This window comes from Calliphora vicina, chromosome 3, assembly GCF_958450345.1.
Source record: "Calliphora vicina chromosome 3, idCalVici1.1, whole genome shotgun sequence".
NCBI lineage: Eukaryota > Metazoa > Arthropoda > Insecta > Diptera > Calliphoridae > Calliphora > Calliphora vicina.
In genome coordinates, this window is record NC_088782.1 from 55,581,780 (window position 1) to 55,603,739 (window position 21,960).

General features: G+C 29.7%; 2 protein-coding genes across 2 annotated transcripts; both read left to right on the forward strand.

Annotated features, from left to right (window-relative positions):
• The first annotated feature begins 934 nt into the window (after positions 1-934).
• Positions 935-6,355, forward strand: LOC135954550 (uncharacterized). Its single transcript, XM_065504739.1, has 3 exons — positions 935-1,089; positions 4,771-4,949; positions 5,116-6,355. Exons 1-3 carry the CDS (start codon positions 945-947, stop codon positions 6,265-6,267), a joined length of 1,476 nt encoding a protein of 491 aa, XP_065360811.1. The 5' UTR covers positions 935-944; the 3' UTR covers positions 6,268-6,355.
• A 5,238-nt stretch (positions 6,356-11,593) lies between these two features.
• LOC135954532 (uncharacterized) lies at positions 11,594-21,122 on the forward strand. The gene is made up of 3 exons (XM_065504719.1): positions 11,594-11,924; positions 17,813-17,991; positions 18,202-21,122. Exons 1-3 carry the CDS (start codon positions 11,750-11,752, stop codon positions 19,351-19,353), a joined length of 1,506 nt encoding a protein of 501 aa, XP_065360791.1. The 5' UTR covers positions 11,594-11,749; the 3' UTR covers positions 19,354-21,122.
• The last annotated feature ends 838 nt before the right edge of the window (positions 21,123-21,960 follow it).

The following is a 21,960-nucleotide window of genomic DNA, read 5'->3' on the forward strand; positions in this document are numbered from 1 at the left end:
ATGCTTTTGCATTATGTTCTCTTTCCGGATCATATAAAAATTGTGTATAGTCACGAAGAAAATTTGTTTCTACAAAAGAAAAAATACGGCCCTTTTTACATGTTCCAACTTTGGATGCGTGTAACTTTCTATAGGGACGAGATAACGGTTAGCGAGTTTTTTTATTTTAATTAATTAAAAAAAATAAATCTAAATATATCTTCAACTAATAGAGATAACGTTTACATCTTCCCGAAAATACATCAGCTCCAACCATGTGAAATTTTGTAACAGTATCTCCAATAGTTCCCGAGATACCGAATTATTAAAAAGAAAAAGTTTCTAAACCACCAAAATCAATTTTAATTTTTTACTTTCAAAGTATATTAAGGTGTAGTGTATATAATATTTGGCATTGCCACATATAGCAATCTTTAGTTTTATTGATTTTTTTATTTGTTATTAAGATAAGAATAACGCCTTCCATATACAATTTAAACTAATATTCCCCAAAAATAATACATAACTCTTACAAATTGATACCCATAGTGTGAGAGAGTTTTTTAAAAGTTTTTTTATTAGTATTAAGATAATACGTCTCAAATGAAAATACTAATTCATATTAGTACATATACATATTTGAACAAACTTAGACGTATGAGAGACATTTTGTTAAAAATTTATTGCTGAAAATTTTAATCAAATCGTATAGTTAACAGATCTTGCATTAAACTAAAAAATAATTTGCACATAATATAGACAATTATTTCAGTTATAATTTATTAGTTTTTCTACATTCAATCTTTAACTCAATGTGCATTAACATTGTCCGATTTGGTCCAAATTTTCAAAACTAAAGATTTTGATATAGTTTTCTATTTTTCAGATCTAAAAAAATCTCAGTAAATAATATTTTTATTATATAATACGCAATTATGTCGCTGCCACCTATGGAACCTCCAGCTATGCAGCAACTGCCTCAGGAACAAGTAGTCAATATAACGACATATTCTACACCAACATATCCAGTTGCTCAACCAATACAGCAAACTGAGAAATGGTGGAAAGGGAACAATAAATATAAGCCACAATTGAATTCAATCGGACCAGGTAGGTTTAAATATATTTCTAGCTTCCCTTTCAAAAACACATATACTTATATTAACGCCCCTACGTTCTTAAACACATGACTATCGAAACAAAATTTAATAAATTGTTTACTTATTATCTGTCACTCTTTGTAATATATTACATTTTGATTATATGCGAATTGAACTCATAATTGTTGAACTGTCTTCTACAAACTTTTTTCCTGACTTAACTCTTACATAGAAATTCTTGTTATTTTTGGTGTGAGAAACATTTATTAATTTTGTTTTGTACAAGTATTTTTATAAGTATTTTCAGTTTAGTTATTTATATCAGCATTTTCGCATGTTACTGATATGTGGTTTAAAATTGTGTATATCCGTATCAATAAACTTATATTTAATCACAAACCTGATAATGTCACAAATCAGAATTTTTTGCTAAAATATTCCATTATGCCTAATTCAAAAAGCATATTTTTTCAATGATTAGCTTAAGTAGAGAATTGGAAAAATATACTCTCTCTCTCTCCCGTGGCATATTATCTCAAATGCTCTAAAATAAAAACAGTACAACATGCATGAAAATTGTGTACCCTTTACCAATTACTATATTTTTTAATTATATAGTTTTGAGAGGTCTAAGGTTATATATTTTGTTTTGCATATATGGGGAAAATCAAAAATTTTTGGAGAATCGTTGAAACGGAATTAGTCAAATAAAATTTTCACAAAGCATTTAAAAGATACTGAAATTTGCAACAGTTTAAGGTATATCTGTTGATGACTGATTATCTGGAATTACAAAAATCCTGGGATCCCGGGATTTACATTTCTAAAATCCCGGGATCCCAGGAAAAAATGTACAAATTTGTCAAAGCGGGCAAGGTTTGTGGAACTTCTGAGGAGTAAATAAAGGCTTTTAATATAAGTATTTGATACTGTTTAAAACATTATGACCTGAGGATTGATATTTTAGTAAAATTAAATAATTTTATAAAATTTTGGGACTCATTTTCCTTAAAAACTAAAAAAACTTTCATATGGTGATTTTCCACGAATAAAAATATAAAATTTGATTTAATGTAAAATTTTAACGGTTAAAGATATCATAACAAAATTGGGAACTAATTTAGATCCAAATGTCCTTAAATTAATGACATTATAATTTTTGACATTTTTTATTTTCAAATACCGAAATTCCTAAAACGGGGAAAATGTGTTCCAAAAACTGAGTTTTTTTAGAAAAGTGCCTACTGTGACGCTATTTACCGTGTGATAGTAAAACAACTTTCTAAGTATTTAAACAACATATAGGGTTATACAAATAGAAATTCTAAGTCGATTAAGAAATTCTAAATTCTATGTTAGAATCACTTTCTGAGTCGATTAAACGATGTCCGTCCGTCCGTCTGGCTGGTTGGCTGGCAATGTAAACCTTATGCGCAAAGTACAGGTCGCATTTTTGAAGATATTTCGATAAAATGTGGTACATATAGTGTGTTCGTCCCAAGGACGACGCCTATTGAAATCGGTCAATTATTTCAGCTAACACCCATACAAATGTCCTCCCGAAATTGGACTTTGTCCCTTATAAATGTTTAATTCATATAGGTATCAACACAAATTTCGCTCCAAATAATTTTTATATATACGGAAATCATGTTACCTAATTTTATGATGATCGGTCCATAATTAGTCATAGCTCCCATATAAGGCCCGCTTCCGGAATTCAATTAATGAGCAAACATTTCCTAAAAATATTGCTATACACTTACAATTCAACAAGAATAACTTTCATATAGACATAAATAACATGACCTAATTTTATGACGATCGGTCCATAATTAGTCATAGCTCCCATATAAGGCCCGCTTCAGAAAATCACTTTAACGTGCATAAATCTCTTAAAAATGTTGGTATACACATACAATTCAACACGAATAACTTTCATATAGACATAAATAACATGACCTAATTTTATGACGATCGGTCCATAATTAGTCATAGCTCCCATATAATGCACTCTTCCGAAAATCATTCACGAAAATAAATTATTGAAATTTAAAAGAAAAATGATTTTGCTCATTTACTTAGTGTAGGGTATTATATGATCGGGCTTGACCGACCATACTTTCTTACTTGTTTTTTTTTAATCAAAGTTTTACTAAGTTTTAGTCCCCGATCTATACGAAATATTTTTTTTTTCAAAAGGTATATATTCTTCTCTCAGTCTATGCATTTGTAAATGTTAAACAATAAACAAAAAGTGTGCTGAGAACGCAAAAACTAAGGGGTGCCTCAGGGCACTCTTGCGGGTTGCGGCTAAATTTATCGACGTACTATATTTCATAGTATTTTACTTATTTGTTATATTTTTTGTAATATATTTTGTAATCCGCAGGCGAATTAAATTATCCGTCTTGACTCATGATCAGTTACACCACAAGAAGAAGTTCAAAACATCCAGTTAATGACGTCCGTTATGACAATATCGACCACTTTCCAATCTGGTTAGGCAAAAAAGGTGGAAAAAGATGGTGCAAACTATGCAAAAATTCGCATACACATTGTGTTTGCTCAACATGCGACCTTCATTTATGCTGCTCAAAAGCCAAAAATTGTTTTTATGAGTATCATCATAGAAAGTAAAACATATGTTCTTACTTTTTGTATATTTCTCATTAGGTTTTCAATAAAATCTTATCATAAATAATGTTTTCATCTTATTGTTTTTTACACCTAAACCGGCAACAATGCCCTGAGACACCTGGTTCCTAAACTTAATTTACAAATTAGTTTCTGATGGCTGTTATGAGTTTATTGGGTCATAATAACCTTAAAGGTATTTATAGACGGCAATACTGAGTATTAATATTTGTCCAAAATTCAAGTATCATAATACAATTTCATCGTCTAAACAAATTTTGTATTAGATTTTCAAAAAATACAAACGATTTTTTTGATATACAAAATTTGTTTAAAACAATTCAAAAACTTCTTATTTTCATTTGTATTTTAAAATACAAATAAGGCAAACAAAAATATCAAGAAAATATAAAATAAAAATAAAGTTTTCAGAAAAATATCAATCAACAAAGAAATTAAATATTTGTAATATTATCAATGTTTTTTCGACACAATTTTTTGAAATACCGAATGATTTCAATAATATTTTAAATTTGAAAAGTGTTAATACTCAGTATTGCCGTCTATGAATACCTTAAACAAAATTATTCATCAACTTTTTTTCACTTTTTAAAGTTTATAGGAATCTAAGACAAACATTTAGTTTGAAAATTTCAAAACGAATTGAATCAAACCATTTCCATGTAGTACCGAAGTCACCAAAATCGAAATTTAACCATATAATAACCAATTTTAATTTTTTTTATATTTTAAGAGACTTAAAACCTGTCTGAAAATATGTTTCAATGCAATATGCTTTAAAATTTCCATTTGGCATATAAAATTTGCTATAACTTTGCCGAAACTGAAACTGACCAACCATCGAATTGTTATTAATTATGGTGAAAAGTAATCAATGCTAAGATATATGAAAAAAAAATACTTCTCAAATATGGTCCATCAATTATTGTAGTTATTAAAGGATTACAGGCTGTGCAAAATTTCACCCATATATAAAAACATGCATCATTTAACTATTTATGAAATATTTAATTTTTACATTCTCATTTCCTAGCTTCTTTAATTTTTATATCGGGCGGTATAAATATGGCATGGAAACTTGGCCTTTCCACAACATTCAATACAGAATTTATGATAACAGAGAGGATGGTTTCAAGTTGGTTTGAGGGCGCCGTTTTTAGTGCTATTGGTGGTGCTTTTTTCAGCAAATACTTTCCAAAGAAACTTTTAATGGTAAGACAATCATATTTATAAAACATACACAGGTCCCGATTAGAATTGTCAATTGTTCGAGTTTAATTTTGTTCGAATAAAAGTTTATAACATTTTCGATTATTCGAACTCATACATATACAAAACTTTCATAACTATATTCTAATCGTTTCCAACTTTCTTTTAGTGGATGTCTTCTATACTGGTTGTTATTGGTGGTATACTACAGGTGTCTGATCCAAATACATATGATATAATACTGGCTTCACGTTACCTAAATGGCATAGCTGTGGGTTTTATATTCCCCATGACATTTGTTATGATTGGCGAAGAGGTTGTCAAGCCCCTGCGTGGTTTAAACTCAAGCGTCGTAGATACAATGTCCTTTAGTTGTGGAATATTTATACAGATTTTATACTCCGTTTTGTGGACCAGTGAAGCTGAGAATGTTTTTAAAGCAATTCAAATGGGTGGACTTCTTAATATAATCTGTGGTATTATAGCTTTCATTATGACAACTATATATATGGTGGAATCACCAATCTTCTATTTGGTTCGTGGAGATGAACAGATGGCCCTCGATTCGTTAATTCGCTTGCAAAGACCTCATGACTTAAATGCTGAAACTTGCGAAGAACTAGAGGAGCACAAACATTATGTGGCGCAGAGTAACGAAAGAACTTTTAAGGAAAATGCCTTCTACGCTATACCGGCATTGCTAAAACTTTGTTTCTATCGCTCCTTTGCGGTTCTTGGGTTTTCATACTTTGTAAATTTTGCCTTTTCATATTCATCACTAGTTACTACACAATTACAAATATACCCATATATTTTGTATGCCCTTGCCAGGTTATTGGGACCCATAATTGCATCATTTACACTAGATTCTAAAGGTCGCAAACCATCCATGATTATCGGTTTCTTTATTTGCACTATTTTGGCTTTTACTGTTGGTGGTATTTTTGATAATAAGCAAAATTTTATTGATTTTGATTACATGACCATTGTTAAATATTTTCTGATCTGCTTTCAACTATTCTCATCAATGTCAATGGCATCTTCTTCGGCTTATTTGTGCGAAGCATTTCCTTTGCCAGTCAAACGACACTATATAGCCATTGTTTTCATCGTTGAAATGATGGTTCACATTATAATTAACACTTTCAAGAATACGTTTTTACCCTACAATGTTAACCGTATCTCTGATTATTTTCTATCATTGGGTGGTCTGTCGTTAGTGTTCTTAGGCGTGGCAATATTTGCTATGCCAGAAACTAAATGGTGTTCTTTGCGTGAATGTCTACCAAAGTTTAGACAATTGTATAACTTTCGTAAATAATGTATTGTAGTGACAAACGAATAATTCAATAGCATTAATTGTACTTTTTTAAAACATTGTAAATATGTAAATTAAATTAATTATTTGTACATTTTAAAAATATGTAATTATTAAGCATTTTGTATTTTGTATTATATTAACAAAATAACCACAATATTGTAAGTATAAAACAAGTATAATCGGGTAAGCACGATCATACCTGTTAAAATTAAAAAGTTTGTATACAGATTAAGACTCTTATAAAATTAGTTTATGTCCAATTTCATCACGATATTAATTATTATAAGACAACTATGAATGATCATTTCTGAGGGGGACCTTGTATGGACAAATTTTGCCATACTTTACAGTTTAATTTCAGAGTTCTTAGAACTAGTTTGTGCAAAATTGTACCAGGATTGCCGCATAATCAACATATTTATGACTGCTCAATCAGTACTCCGGGAGGACATTTGTATGGAGGTTAGGTGAAATGATGAACCGATATTTTTGGGCGTTACAAACACAAACATGTATCTCCTCTCTTTAGGGATCAATTTGCCTGGAAAATTTCAGTGAGGGTCACCAAAGCTACAAAATTTTTAAATAAAGCTCTTTATGCTTAATTAGCAAAATTACACGTTACCTCGGGTCTCACATTTTTTAAAAGAATCGCTAAAAATCCAAGTATGTTCCGAATGAGCAGAAATATAAAATATAAATAGTCCTCTACAAAAAACATGCGCACATATGTAAGTTATATCTTTTAGTTCAAGAGATATTTAGGTTTAATTATTTATTGTGTTTAATTCTGCTTGATCTTTTCTTGTTTTTTTTAGATATGGAGGCCTATGGAGGGTCAAAATTTTTCTAAGAGCTTTATTTACAACTTTTGTATTTTTGGTGACCCCGTGGTGAAATATTCCGTAAAATATTTTAATCCTTAAATGTTCTTTTTGAAAGGACTTTTTTGATTTTCACGAAAAAAGGGTCAAATTGACCCCTAAAGAGAGGACATAAAGGGTGAAAATCTTCAACAAAAATGTTCCCCATAAAATTTCATAATATAACTCTAACAATAAGAATTCTTTCAGACATTAACTTACAACATTTGTTTCAATAAGTATAATGCTAAATTCGAACAAATATTTAAAACTTTGACCAACTGTAAAATAAATTCAGACCAGCTGGACTATAAGTTTATTCTACAAAAATGATCAATTCAATATGCTCTTTCAGAATTATAGGGTCGCTATTCTGTTCCAAATGTAAAAGGCAACTCATGAATCAATAGGCTACGTAATGTTTTAAGAAATATTTTTAACAAATTTGTGACCATATTGCTCAAATTTTTTGTATTGCATTATCAATTTGAATTTAGCGATCTGTAACGGCTGTTAGCAACATTCATTATTTCCATCAGTTGAAACTCCTACTTATCAACAATGTTGATAACACGCTGTTATTAACATTGGTAATAAGTATGATAACATTAACTGTTAAAGCTGCTCTAGGTGATCATTGTGGAAATAGAACATTCTAGTTATGTCCGTTAGAAACTTTATGAAACTACTAGAACATAGCACTCGCATCCCACTATGCGACCAAACAGGTCTTAAAGGAAAAAAATTTAAAAAATGGGAAAAAAGTTAGATTTTGCAAAAAAAAAAATCAAAAATGTCTTGAGTTACAAAATATTTATTATGATAGATATCCCACTCGCATCCCACTAAGCGAGCAAAACTATCTTAAAGGAATGGACATAAGCTTTCTATTGTGCGAAAAAAAAAATTAAAAAAAGGGCCCATTTGAAAAAAAATTAGATTTACCAAAAAAAAGTAAAAAATTGTATGTCTTGAGTTACAAAATATTTATTTTGATAGATATCCCACTCGCATCCCACTAAGCGACCAAAAGGGTATTCAAGAAAAATATCTAAGCTTTTGTTTGAAACAAAAGAAAAAAAATTAAAATAGGGTCCATTTTGAAAAAAAAGTCAACAAAGTTTTTGATTTTGCAAAAAAAAAATCAAAAATTTTATGTTTTGAGTTACAAAACATTTATTTTGATAGATACCGAACTCGCATCCCACTAAGCGACCAAATAGGCCTTCAAGGAAAATATCTAAGCTTTATTTTAAGAGAAAAAAGGGCCCATTTAAAAAAAAGTCAAAAAAATTTTTGATTTCGGAAAAAAATTATTAAAATTTTTTTTTTTCGAAAGACTGAAGAAAGAGCTATATAAACTATTTGAGAAACATTTTGCTAAGAACAATAGGTAATAAGTTGCATCTATAAGAAAAACACCTTCTTGGCCAAAATGTCAAATTTTGACCTCCTCTAACTCAGAGAGTTCTCGACCGATCTTGTTGAAAAATTTTGTCTGAATTACTATCCAATAGAACTAACCTTGGTGCATGAAATTCCCCATATATATATTGTAGGTCTTTATGAGATTCTAAGACGATCTAGCTATGTCCAATATTTCAATATTTTAACAAGTAGATGTGATTTGAGGCAAATATTTACCACAGCCGCTTGTAAATAAGTCATTACTTTGATATCATTAAAACTAGTTACAAGTAACGTCGTTAGTGACTCAATGATTATAAAAACTCACAGAAGCCATTTGCAGTAAAAACAAAATATGTATGTTCATGCTAATGACTAGTAAATAATCTATTAAACATCGATATAAAAACAAGTCATAAGTCAAATACTTGTAAGTAATGCAGACGGCATGTAGTAGTGATTGAAACATGTCTTAAAGATATAAATTTATTTCCTCCATTCATATAAAAGATCACTCTCGAGATCAGTTCTATTCTGGTTATCTTCAGGCTAGTGTAATCGAGTAAAATCAATTTAGCATTATTGTTTTATTTGTAGTATAGATAATTTGAATAGATAATTTTCGTAATTGAAACACAAAAAATAACAAAAATGTGTTTTCAATTACGAAAATTATCTATTCAATAATTTTTGTATTTGAAATTCAACCAATAACGAAAATTGTACATTCAATTGTCAAAATAATCAAATTTAAAACTCAAAATTCAATAGAAAATATCAAGAAATTTTGTTTTTGAGCAAATGAATACATGATTTAATTATGAAATAATTGACACCAGTTCAATATGTGACAAATATTTGAATTGAAACGGTTTAAGAAATAGTTTTTTCTTGTACTCATGGATATATTTTTCGCTATAAATAAGTATTTATCTAATATTTTTTTTAATATTTTATGCATATTTTTTTAAATTATAATAAAGTTTTGGATATAAATCTGCCATTTTTAACTGGCTGATCCGATTAACATTAAATTTCACACAATTAGAAATGGCAGATGTGCACAGTGGCTTAGCAACATTTTATTTTTTAAACAATTTGCAACCTTGTGAACGATTGCAAATATCTCCCACATATGATCTCCTAAGGCCAACAAAATTTTAAAAATATCATCAAAAAATTATTTATTATACGTATAACAAGAAACTGTATCTTGTATTGGATGTGAGTTAAAATTTTTTAAATTTTTTAGCTTTTTTTAATCATTTGTACAACAAATTTATTTAAAGTATTGGCCATTGACAACATATGAGTTCCGAGCTTAAAGAAATGCTCATTATTTGAGGCCAATATCGGATACTCTGTTAGAAAGTGAAGGGTGAATCGGTCGAAACAAATAGTTTTTAATGTTCGCTTCAAATGAATCAGTTACATCAGATTCCTGTGATGGTTTGGTCAGATTTCAGCAGAGCATAATAGATAGAACACTTTGCTCCCCCACAAATATATAGCATTACCTTAGCGGCATGGATATTTGGCATTGGTGTCGATTCGACTGGTTGGAAGGTCTCCTACGCTTCGGCTTATCGTAATAGATCCATTTTTCATCGCACGTCTTTCAAGGTCTCTCTGCTTCAATTCGTATGGTACCCAATTTCTTGCTTTTGGATGAATCCAGCTGCTCGCAAACATTTTGAAATTGCCGCTGGAGTAGCTCCCAATAATTTTACAAGCTCTTGTTGAGTTTTACAACAATCTTGATGTGTGATATTTGTGTTCCGTGTCAAACTAATAAATTTTGAACCACACAAACCATCTCTAGCACGTTGAAACCGATGGGACACATTCACCATAAGCTTTGATGAGCAATCGGTGTGCTTCAGCTGCACTTTTTTTAAATTAAAGAAGTAAAGAAAAACTTCACTCATATGACGCTTTGTTGGTACAAAATTCGAAATTTTCGAAGCAAAAAACTTTGTTTTTTACACTATAATGTTCAATAACAAAGTGAGAATAAACAACAGAAATATATCATTAATGACATAATTGTATGTTATTAAAAACACACTCCGCGTTCAGAAGATACGCCATCTATTGTAAATCCCGCATATTTAAGTCATACACCCAATATTTGTTGCAGACTTTTTATATCCTTCACCTTCGAGAGAAGAGTATATATAAGTTTGTCATTCCGTTTGTAATTTCTACATTTTTCATTTCCGACCCTATAGAGTATATATATTCTGGATCCTTATAGATAGCGGAGTCGATTAAGCCATGTCCGTCTGTCTGTTGAAATCAATTTTCAGAAGACCCCAGATATCTTCAATAATTCTGTCAGACATGCTTTCGAGAAGTTTTCTATTTAAAATCAGCAAAATCGATCCACAAATGGCTGAGATATGAGGAAAAAAACCTGGACAAACTCGATTTTTGACCTATATCTAGATTACAAAGTCATTAATATAGACAATATGGATATCGAATGATAGATATTTCAAAATCGGCAAAAATAATTTTATCGGTCATAAATGTTTAAATTATATATCAAATAAGCTCACATATAGACCCGCTTCCGAAAATCACTTTAACGTGCACAAATCGCGTAAAAATGTTGGTATACACACAAAATTCAACATAGTAAACTTTCATATAGACATAAATCACACGACCTAATTTCATGGTGATCGGTCCATAATTGGTCATAGCCCCCATATAAGGCCCACTTCCGAAAATCACTCAAAAATATAAATTATTGAGATTTTAAAGAAAAATGTTTTGCTCTTTTACCTAGTGTAGGGTATTATATGATCGGCTTGACCGACCGTACTTTCTTACTTGTTTTGTTTGTTATTAAGATAAGAATAGCGTCTTCAATATACAAATGAAACTCATATTCCCATAAAATAATACATAACTCCTGAAAATTGATACCCACAGTGTGAGAGTGTTTTTAAAAGTTTTTCTATTAGTAAGTACTTTGGGATAATACGTCTCAAATGAAAATACTATGTCATAGTTAGTACACATACATATTTGAACAAACTTAGACGTATGGGAGACATTTTTGTTAAAATTTTGAGGAGTGTCGGTCATAAACTTTATTGCTGAACATTTTAATCAAATCGGATAGTAAACAGATCCACATTCAATATTTAATTCAATTGTTCGTTTAAAATTTTTGAGATCTAAAAAAGTCTCAAAACGTAATAATGTCGGTCCCAACTATGGAGCCTCCAGCTACTCAGCAACTGCCTCAGGAACAAGTAGTCAATATAACGACATCTTCTACACCAACATATCCAGTTGCTCAACCAAAACAGCAAACTGAGAGATGGTGGAAAAGGAACAATAAATATAAGCCACAATTGAATTCAATCGGACCAGGTAGGTTTAAGGATCTTTCTAGCTTCCCTTTAAAGTATTGCACATGACTATCGAAAAAATTCAATAAATTGTTTACATATTTTCTTTTACTCTTTGTAATATTTCCATGGAACTGTCTTTTACATACTTTTTTTCTGACTTCTTAACCCATACTGAAATTCTTGTTATTTTTGAGATTACAAAGAGTGAGAAACATTTGTTATTTTTTTTTTTTTTTGTACAAGTATTTTTTATTTTACTTGTTTATATCAGCATTTTCTCATACTATTTATGTATGTGGTTTAAAATTGTGTATATCCGTATCAATAAACTTATATTTAATAACAAACCTGATAATGTTCACAAATCAGAATTTGTTGCTAAAATATTCCATTATGCCCATTTCAAAAGGCATATCTTTTCAATGATTAGCTTAAGTAGAGAATTGGAAAAATATACTCTCTGTCTCTCTCCCATGGCATATTATCTCAAATGCACTAAAATACAAAAAAGTAAAACATTTGGAAAGGGGTTCCAGAAATTAATTGTAATAAATATTCGAACATGCATGACAATTTAATACCCTATACCGTTCACTCCGCTATAATTTCGTATGTTTTTACAGTGAGCTAGTTTAGATCCAGTCTATTTTTAGTCAAACTACAATTCTTTAGATTTTCGAAAATCAATATTTACTTGACTCACCCCATGTTCCGATCACTCTAATTTTTGCATAAACTTGTGTATTTGAAGAGTTTCACAATAATAATTCTCCAAATATTCGAAATTACTATTTACTTTGTATGGAAGGTACCACGCCCACTAATGCAATTCCGCCTATTCATTCGTAAAAAGTTTAAATACTTTTGAAATTATAGTTCTCCAGATATTCCATAATAACTATTTACTTTGTAATTTCAAGAGGATCGGTCAAGTGGTTTAGTCTCCTATAAGGTACAAACAAATAAACAGCCACACATTCGTTTATATATATGGGGGATTTCATGTCAAGTGAACCAACTTTTGAAATCGATATCTTCCGATCGGTATGAAATTTGCAGCAACGTCCTATAGTCCTATAGGAGAGCAATTCAGACACAATTTTTCATCTATATCGGCCGAGAACTATCTACGTTAGGGGGTGCTTTTTCTTATCCATGTAACTTTCTTCAATTCTTCGGAAAAAAAATGAATATTTTTTTTATTTTTTTGTCCGAAATCAATAACTTTTTTGACTTTTTTTCCAAAATGAGCCCTTTTTTCCTCAAAAGAAAGCTTAGATGTTTTCTTTGAAGATCTATTTGGTCTAACTAAATAAATGTTTTGTAACTCAAAGCATAACATTATTACTTTTTTTGCAAAATCAAAAACATTTGATGGTCATAATGCATGAAAAAGGCAAAAAATTACAATTTTCTCTGTACGTTACTTACTAACTTCGAATCGATATACATATCTCGATTCATAAACCTTATAACTTTTTATACCCTCCACCACCATAAGTGGTGAATGAGGGTATATATAAGTTTGTCATTCCGTGTGTAACATTGAGAAATATTCATCTGAGACCCAACAAAGTATATATATTATTGATCCTTATGAAATTCTAAGTCGATTGAGCTATGTCCGTCTGTCTGTCCGTCTGTCTGTCTGCAAACAAAATTGGTAGACTTGCAAGAAAAATGTTTACTGTTCTCCTAAGCAGTTTGGTATTGAAAATCAGCAAAATCGGTTCAGTGAAACCAGAGTTATAAACCAAAATGTGAGACAACCTAAAAAAAACTTGATAAATTTAACATAGTTTTTGTTATTTGTGCAAATATATTGCAGATAATACCATACAATTTTTATTTTATTTTATTTTTATGTTAAAAGGACTAACTCTGGCAAAAATTATAAGAATCGGTCCATGATTTCTCCTAGCCCCCATACAAATTTCTTCCCGAAGTATGGTTCTATGGTCTGTAAATGCCTACAAAATTGCAGTATCCACACAAAATTCAGGAAAAATAAGTTTCGTGCTTAAAAAAATCACAACATCATATCCATCATATAAAGTTCACTTCCGAAAATCACTTAAATATACATAAATGTCTTATAAATATCGCTATTAATTTGAAATTCGTCACAAATAGTCCCCATATATACCAAAATGGCTGTAGCTAATTATACGAAGATCGCTCGATAATTGGTTATAGCTCCCATATAAATATTGGTCCATAATTCGGCATAGCCCCCATATAAGGTCCACTCTTGTTAATAGCGTTTATATGAAATTCTACAAAAATAGCCCTCAATTACTAAGGACCATAATAGGTCATAGCATCCATATATTGAACCAAAATAGTACACAGATCAGTAATTTGTATTCAAAAATCATAATACTGAATTTTATGAATATCGGTCCATAATTGGCCACAGCTCCCATATAAGTACATAAAAATTACGTTAAAATATTTTATGACAATCGAATCATAAGAGGTCATAGCTCCCATATATGTCCCACAACCAAATATTTTGAAATTTGTCTAAATATATTTGTATACCCTTTATTCCCTCTATTTTTATTACATATATAAAACTATAGTTAAATATGAAATATTGGTTTTCTATTATGATTTGAGGTGCATTTACAAGGGGAAAAAAATTAAATTTTTTTTTAGTTTTTGTAAAAATTTGGCATTAAATAATTACTTTTGCAATTTAATTTAAAATAATGTGTAGAAATGTGTACTTAATTGTCGTTCTAATATGATATAAAACACAAAAATTTATTAAAAAAATGTTAAAGTTATTAAAAAATCGGCTGTCCATTAACGTGTCCCAGGACACTAGAACAAGAAATTTAGGAACAAAATTAACATATTTTAAGAAATATTAAAATAAAAGCTTATTTTTACTTAAAATATATCCATGTTTACTTGTATATTAGTTTTTTGCATCGTATGATACTGTTAACCTATTCGCAGGTATGACTTAAAAAAATTAATTTTTTTAACGGCGATTCAAAACTCCATTTTCAAATTTTGAAAAATTTATTAAACAAATTTCAGAATTTTTTAATCATCACATTGGGATTTATTGAGAACATAATAGGGAATAAAAGTATGAAAAAAGTATGTCAATACCTCCTATAGTTTTTCCGTACCTGCGATTTAAATTTTGCGATTTTCGAGAAAAACTAATTTTTGGCCATATTTTGGCGAATGAGCCGAATTTCCTTACTGTTATGATTTTTAAGTAAAATTTATTCAGAATATTATAGTCCATGCAATTTTAAATGTAGTCTGAAAGTTTTACTAAAATCGGAAAACGCCAACCCTTAAATCGAGAAGGTCAAAGGTCAAATTTTTCAATATTTGGAATTTCTCATGGAAAAATAGCGAAATGTTATATGTTTTTGGGCCGATTTTGATGAAACTTAAGAAAATTATAACACAATGCCTAGTATTTACAAAAACAGCAGAAAAATTAAAATTATCCCATAATAGCACTTGGGGTTAAAATGACCCCAAACTTCTAAAACCATTAAATAGTCAATTTCAAAAGTGCTGATGAAAATTTGATTTTTATAGGAAACAAACTTTAAAATATTGTATTGTGCATTGGAAAATAGTATTACTAAGCCATTTCAAAGTGCAAAATATTGTATTTATACCTGATTTTTGATTAATAACGTAATTAATATTTTATTGAGGATTTTTTAATAATAAAATTGATTTTAACCCTTTAGTGTACTTTTGATTTATTAAGTTTAAAAAATAACTTGAATGATTGAGTTTATTTATCTCTGAAAAGCATTAAAGTTAGCACCATTCATATTGAATGTGTTTTTCGTTGTTTCAAAAGATGAGTGTCTTTTTAACCCCAAGTGCTATTAAGGGTTAATTTTAATTTTTGTACTGTTATTATAAATACTAGACATGATGTTATATTTTTCTTAAGTTTCATCAAAATCGGCCCAAAAATATATAACATTTCGATATCTATCCATTAGAAATTCCAAATATTGAACAAATTTATCTTCACGATTTAAGGGTTAACGTTTTCTGATTTTAGTAAAACTTTCAGCCTTTATTTAAAATTACCTGGACTATAATATTCTGAATAGGTTTTACTTCAAAATCATAACAGTAAGGAAATTCGGCTCATTCGCCAATATATGGCCAAAATTTAAATAGCAGGTACGGAAAAACTATAGGAGGTATAGTCATACTTTTTTCATATTTTTATTCCCTATTATGTTCTCAATAAATCCCAATGTAATGATTAAAAAACTCTGTTATTTGTTTAACAAAATTTTTAAAAATTTGAAAATGGAGTTTTGAAACTGCCATTAAAAAAAATATTTTTTTTTAGGTTGACGGTTTCCTAAGAAGACAAAAACTCATACACAAGTAAATATGGATATATTTTAAGTAAAAAAAATAAGCTTTTATTTTAATATTTCTTAAAATATGTTAATTTTGTTCCTACATTTCTGAACTGAGACACATTAATGGCCAGGCGATTTTTTAATAACTTTAACATTTTTTAACCAATTTTTGTCTTTTATATCTCATTAGAACGAGAATTACTCACACATTTCGATTCTTTTAAATTAAATGGCAAAAGTAATTATTTAATGGCATCATTTTTAAAAAAACTGAAAAAATTGCATTTTTTCCCCTTGTACATGCACCTCAAAACAAAATTGCAAGTCGGCACGGCACGGGTTGCAATCATGATAGAAGACAAAATTTCATATCTAACTATAGTTTTATATATATAAAAAAATGGAGGGTATGCGTTCCAAAATTCCAAAAAAAAATACATTATTTTACGGACTGTAACCAATATTTTACAAAAAAAAATTAATCTGGAATATTTTACAAAAAATTTAAAAACTAATTAAAAAAAAAATTAAATCTTGTCTGGAATAATTTTAAATCATAAAAGCCTTTAAAAGGAAACATAAAAATTCAAAGATTTTAAAAAATATTTTATTTTTCTTCTACTTTGCAACGAAAAACCTCAAATGGCGCCATTGTGCGACGTTGATAGTTATTTTCTACATTTTGTACTGATATATTTATACCCTACACCACTATAGTGGGGAGGGTATTATGCGTTTGTGCAGATGTTTGTAACGGCCAAAAATATTAGTCTAACACCCAACTTAAAGTATACCGATTGACTTAGAATCACTTTCTGAGTCGATTAAGCGATGTCCGTCCGTCCGTCTGGTCGGCTGGCTGGCTGGCTGTCCATGTAAACCTTGTGCGCAGAGTACAGGTCGCAATTTTGAAGATATTTCGATGAAATTTGGTACATATTATTTTTTCGGCCAAGGACCAAGCCTATTGAAACTGGCTGAAATCGGTCCATTATTTCACCTAGCCCCCATACAAATGTCTTCCCGAAATTGGACTTTATCGGTCATAAATGTTTAATTTATATATGTATCTCCACAAATTCCTCTCCAAATAAGTTTTATATACACAAAATTCATGTCACCAAATTTTGTTACGATCGGTCCATAATTAGTCATAGCTCCCATATAGACCCGCTTCCGAAAATCACTTTAACGTGCATAAATCGCTTAAAAATGTTGGTAAACACACAAAATTCAACATAGTTAACTTTAATATAGACACAAATCATGGTGATCGGTCCATAATTGATCATAGCCCCCATATAAGGCCCACTTCCGAAAATCACTCAAAAATATAAATTAATGAAATTTGAAAAGAAAAATTTGTTTTGCTCTTTTACTTAGTGTAGGGTATTATATGGTCGGGCTTGACCGACCATACTTTCTTACTTGTTTTAAAATATAACAGTTTTCTGAAACTGTAGTTAAAAATCACAACAGCAAAAATTTTATAAATATTTACAATAATTTATGTATACATATTCTCATTTCCTAGCTTCCTTAATTTTTATATCGGGCGGTATAAACATGGCATGGCAACTTGGTCTTTCCGCAACATTGAATACAGAATTTATGATAACAGAGAGGATGGTTTCAAGTTGGTTTGAGGGCGCCGTTTTTAGTGCTATTGGTGGTGTTTTTTTCAGCAAATACTTTCCAAAGAAAATTTTAATGGTAAGACAATCATATTTATAAAACATGCATAGGTACCTATTAGAGTTGTCAATTGTTCGACTTTAATTTTGTTCGAATAAAAGTTTATAACATTTTTATTGTTCGAGTGATGGATTAATTTCTTTCTAAATTAATTTCATCGATTATTCGAACTCATACATATATAAAACTTTCATAACTATATTCTAATCGTTTCCAACTTTCTTTTAGTGGATGTCTTCTATACTGGTTGTTATTGGTGGTATACTACAGGTGTCCGATCCAAATACATATGATATAATACTGGCTTCACGTTACCTAAATGGCATAGCTGTGGGTTTAGTATTCCCCATGATTTTTGTTCTGATTGGCGAAGAGGTTGTCAAGCCCCTGCGTGGTTTAAACTCAAGCGTAGTAGATACAATGTCCTTTAGTTGTGGAATATTTATACAGATGCTATACTCCGTTTTGTGGACCAGTGAAGCTGAGAATGTTTTTAAAGCAATTCAAATGGGTGGACTTCTTAATATAATCTGTGGTATTATAGCTTTCATTATGACAACTCTATATATGGTGGAATCACCAATCTTCTATTTGGTTCATGGAGATGAACAGATGGCCCTCGATTCGTTAATTCGCTTGCAAAGACCTCATGAATTAAATGCTGAAACTTACGAACAACTAGAGGAGCACAAACATTACGTGGCGGAGAGTAACGAAAGAACTTTTAAGGGGAATGCCTTCTATGCTATACCAGCATTGCTAAAACTTTGTTTCTATCGCTCCTTCGCGGCTCTTGGGTTTTCATACTTTGTAAATTTTACCTTTTTATATTCATCACTAGTAACTACACAATTACAAATATACCCATATATTTTGTATGCCCTTGCCAGGTTATTGGGACCCATAATTGCATCATTTACACTAGATTCTAAAGGTCGCAAACCATCCATGATTATCGGTTTCTTTGTGTGCACTATTTTGGCTTTTACTATTGGTGGTATTTTCAATAACAAGCAAAATTATATTGACATTGATTACATGACCATTGTTAAATATTTTCTGATCTGCTTTCAACTATTCTCATCAATGTCAATGGCATCGTCTTCGGCTTATTTGTGCGAAGCATTTCCTTTGCCAGTCAAACGACACTATATAGCCATTGTTTTCATCGTTGAAATGATGGTTCACATTATAATTAACTCTTTCAAGGGTACGTTTATTGTGTACAAGGTTAACCATATTTCTGATTATTTCCTAACATTGGGTGGTCTATCGTTGGTGTTCTTAGGCGTGGCTATATTTGTTATGCCAGAAACTAAATGGTGTTCTTTGCGTGAATGTCTACCAAAGTTTAGACAATTGTATAACTTTCGTAAATAATGTATTGTAGTGACAAACGAATAATTCAATAGCATTAATTGTATTTTTTTAAAAACATTTGGTCAATTCACAAGGTCTCTTATCATGTCATATTGTCATAATAAAATAAATTGTAAATAAATTAAAAATAACTTGCTAACAGTTTCATGTAAAAAGGGCCGTATTTTTTGCGTTTTTTTCCCTAAAAAGTCCCTATAATTTTTCTTTTATAGATCGGTTGGGGTTAAGACGTGCCGCAAGCCCTCTGAAGTTTTGAGATGCACAAGGGGAAAAAATGCATTTTTTCCGTTTTTGTAAAAATTTTGCAATTAAAAAATTACTTTTGGAATTTAGAATAGAAATGTGTACGTAATTGACGTTCTAATGAAATATAAAAAACCGAAATTGGTCAAAAATTGTTAAAGTTATTAAAAAATCGCCAGGCCATTAACGTGTCTCAGGCCACTAGAACAAGAAATTTAGGAACAAAATTTACATATTTTGATAAATATTAAAATAAAACATAATTTTTACTTAAAATATATTCATATTTACTTGTACAGTGGTGGCCAGCTATATAAGACAAATACTTGAATTTTTTTTTATCAACTGAATTTTAAGTGCGATAGAGCTAAAACAAAAGGTCCGAGGGGTATGAAATTTATTATTAATGTTTCTAGTTTCTCAAAAATGTTTGGAAAAATCGGTACAACATATATGGACAAAGATATGTGGAAATACGTTGACCCACCTCAGCGAACATCCGCTGTTAATAACATGATATGACCAAAACTAATGGAACTAAAAATACGTAATTTGGTCTGAATATTTTATAATAATAAAAATATTTAAAAATAAAGTTTTTTGGTCAAAATGTAGAAAAATATTATGTGTTCGTGGTGAATATGTATGAATTGACACAGTTGAATAAAACACACTTGTGTGTTAAAACAGTCCTCATGCATACATATTTGTGGAAATATTTGGAAAAATAATTGACAATCACATGGAATTTAGCAAACAATTTTTGTCTTAAATACCTGGCTGCCACTGTATATGAGTTTTTGTCTTCGTAAGATACCGTTAACCTATTCGCAGGTATGACCAAAAAAATTAATTTTTTTTAACGGCAGTTTCAACACTCCATTTTCAAATTTTTAAAAATTTTGTTCAACAAATTTCAGAATTTTTTGATCGTCTAATTTGTATTTATTGAGAATATAATAGGGAATAAAAATGTGAAAAAATTATGAATATATCTCTTATAGTTTTTCCGTACCTGCGATTTAAATTTTGAAATTTTCGAGAAAAACCAATTATTTGGCAATTTTTGGCGAATGACCTCTATTTCCTTACTGTTATGAATTTATGAATTTCAAGTAAAACCTATTCAGAAGCCGAGGTAATTATAAATATACTCTGAAAGTTTTATTAAATTTGGAAAACGTTAAACCTTAAATCGTGAATTTCAAAGGTGAAATTTTTCAATATTTGGAATTTCTAATTTAAAGATAGCGAAATGTTATTTATTTGTTTGCCGATTTTGATGAAACTTAAGAAGAATATAACATGAAGTCTAGTATTTATAATAACAGCATAAAAATGTAAATTAAAACCTATTGGCACTTGGGGTTAAAATGACACTCAAATCTCGAAAAATTCAGTCAATATGAAAGGTGCCGACTTTAATGTTTTTTATAATTAAATAAACAGAATCATTCAAGTTTTTTTTTGAAATTTAATAAATCAAAAGTACACTAAAGGGTTAAAATCAATTTTATTCTTCAAAAATGCTCATTAAATATTATTTACGTTATTAAAGCAATGCAATTTTTTTAAGTTTGCTTCCTTTAAAAATCAAATTTTGATCAGCACTATTGAAATTGACCAGGTTTTTTAAAGTTTGGGGTCATTTTAACCTCAAGCGTCATTAGGGGTTAATTTCCATTTTTGTGCTGTTATTATAAATACTAGACGTCATGTTATATTTATCTTAAGTTTCATCAAAATCTGCCCAAAAATAAATAAAATTTCCGTATCATTAAATTAGAAATTCCAAATATTGAAAAATTTTACCTTTGACCTGACCGATTTAAGGTTTAACGTTTTCCAATTTTAGTAAAACTTTCAGAGTATATTTATTCTATAATATTCTGAATGGGTTTTACTTAAAATTCATAACAGTAAGAAATAGAGCAAAAAATTGGTTTTTATAGAAAATTTCAAAATTAAATCGCAGGTACGGAAAAACTGCATAATTTTTTCATATTTTTATTCCCTATTATATTCTCAATAAATCTCAATGAGATATCAAAAAATTCTGAAATTAGTTTAACAAAAATTTAAAAATGGAGAATGTCATGGCGAATTTTTAATAACTTTAACATTTTTTGACCAATTTCTGCTTTTTACATCTCATTAGAACGGCAATTACGTACACATTTCTATTCTTTTAAATTAAATTGCAAAATGGCAAAATTTTTACAAAAACTGAAAAAAAATCATTTTTTTCCCCTTGTAAATGCATCTCAAAACTTCAAAGGGCTTGCGGCACCCAACCGATTTGCCTAAAATTATTTCAGGATAATTTTTCACCAACCTGGGGGGTGAGAGTGGCCAAAATCCAAC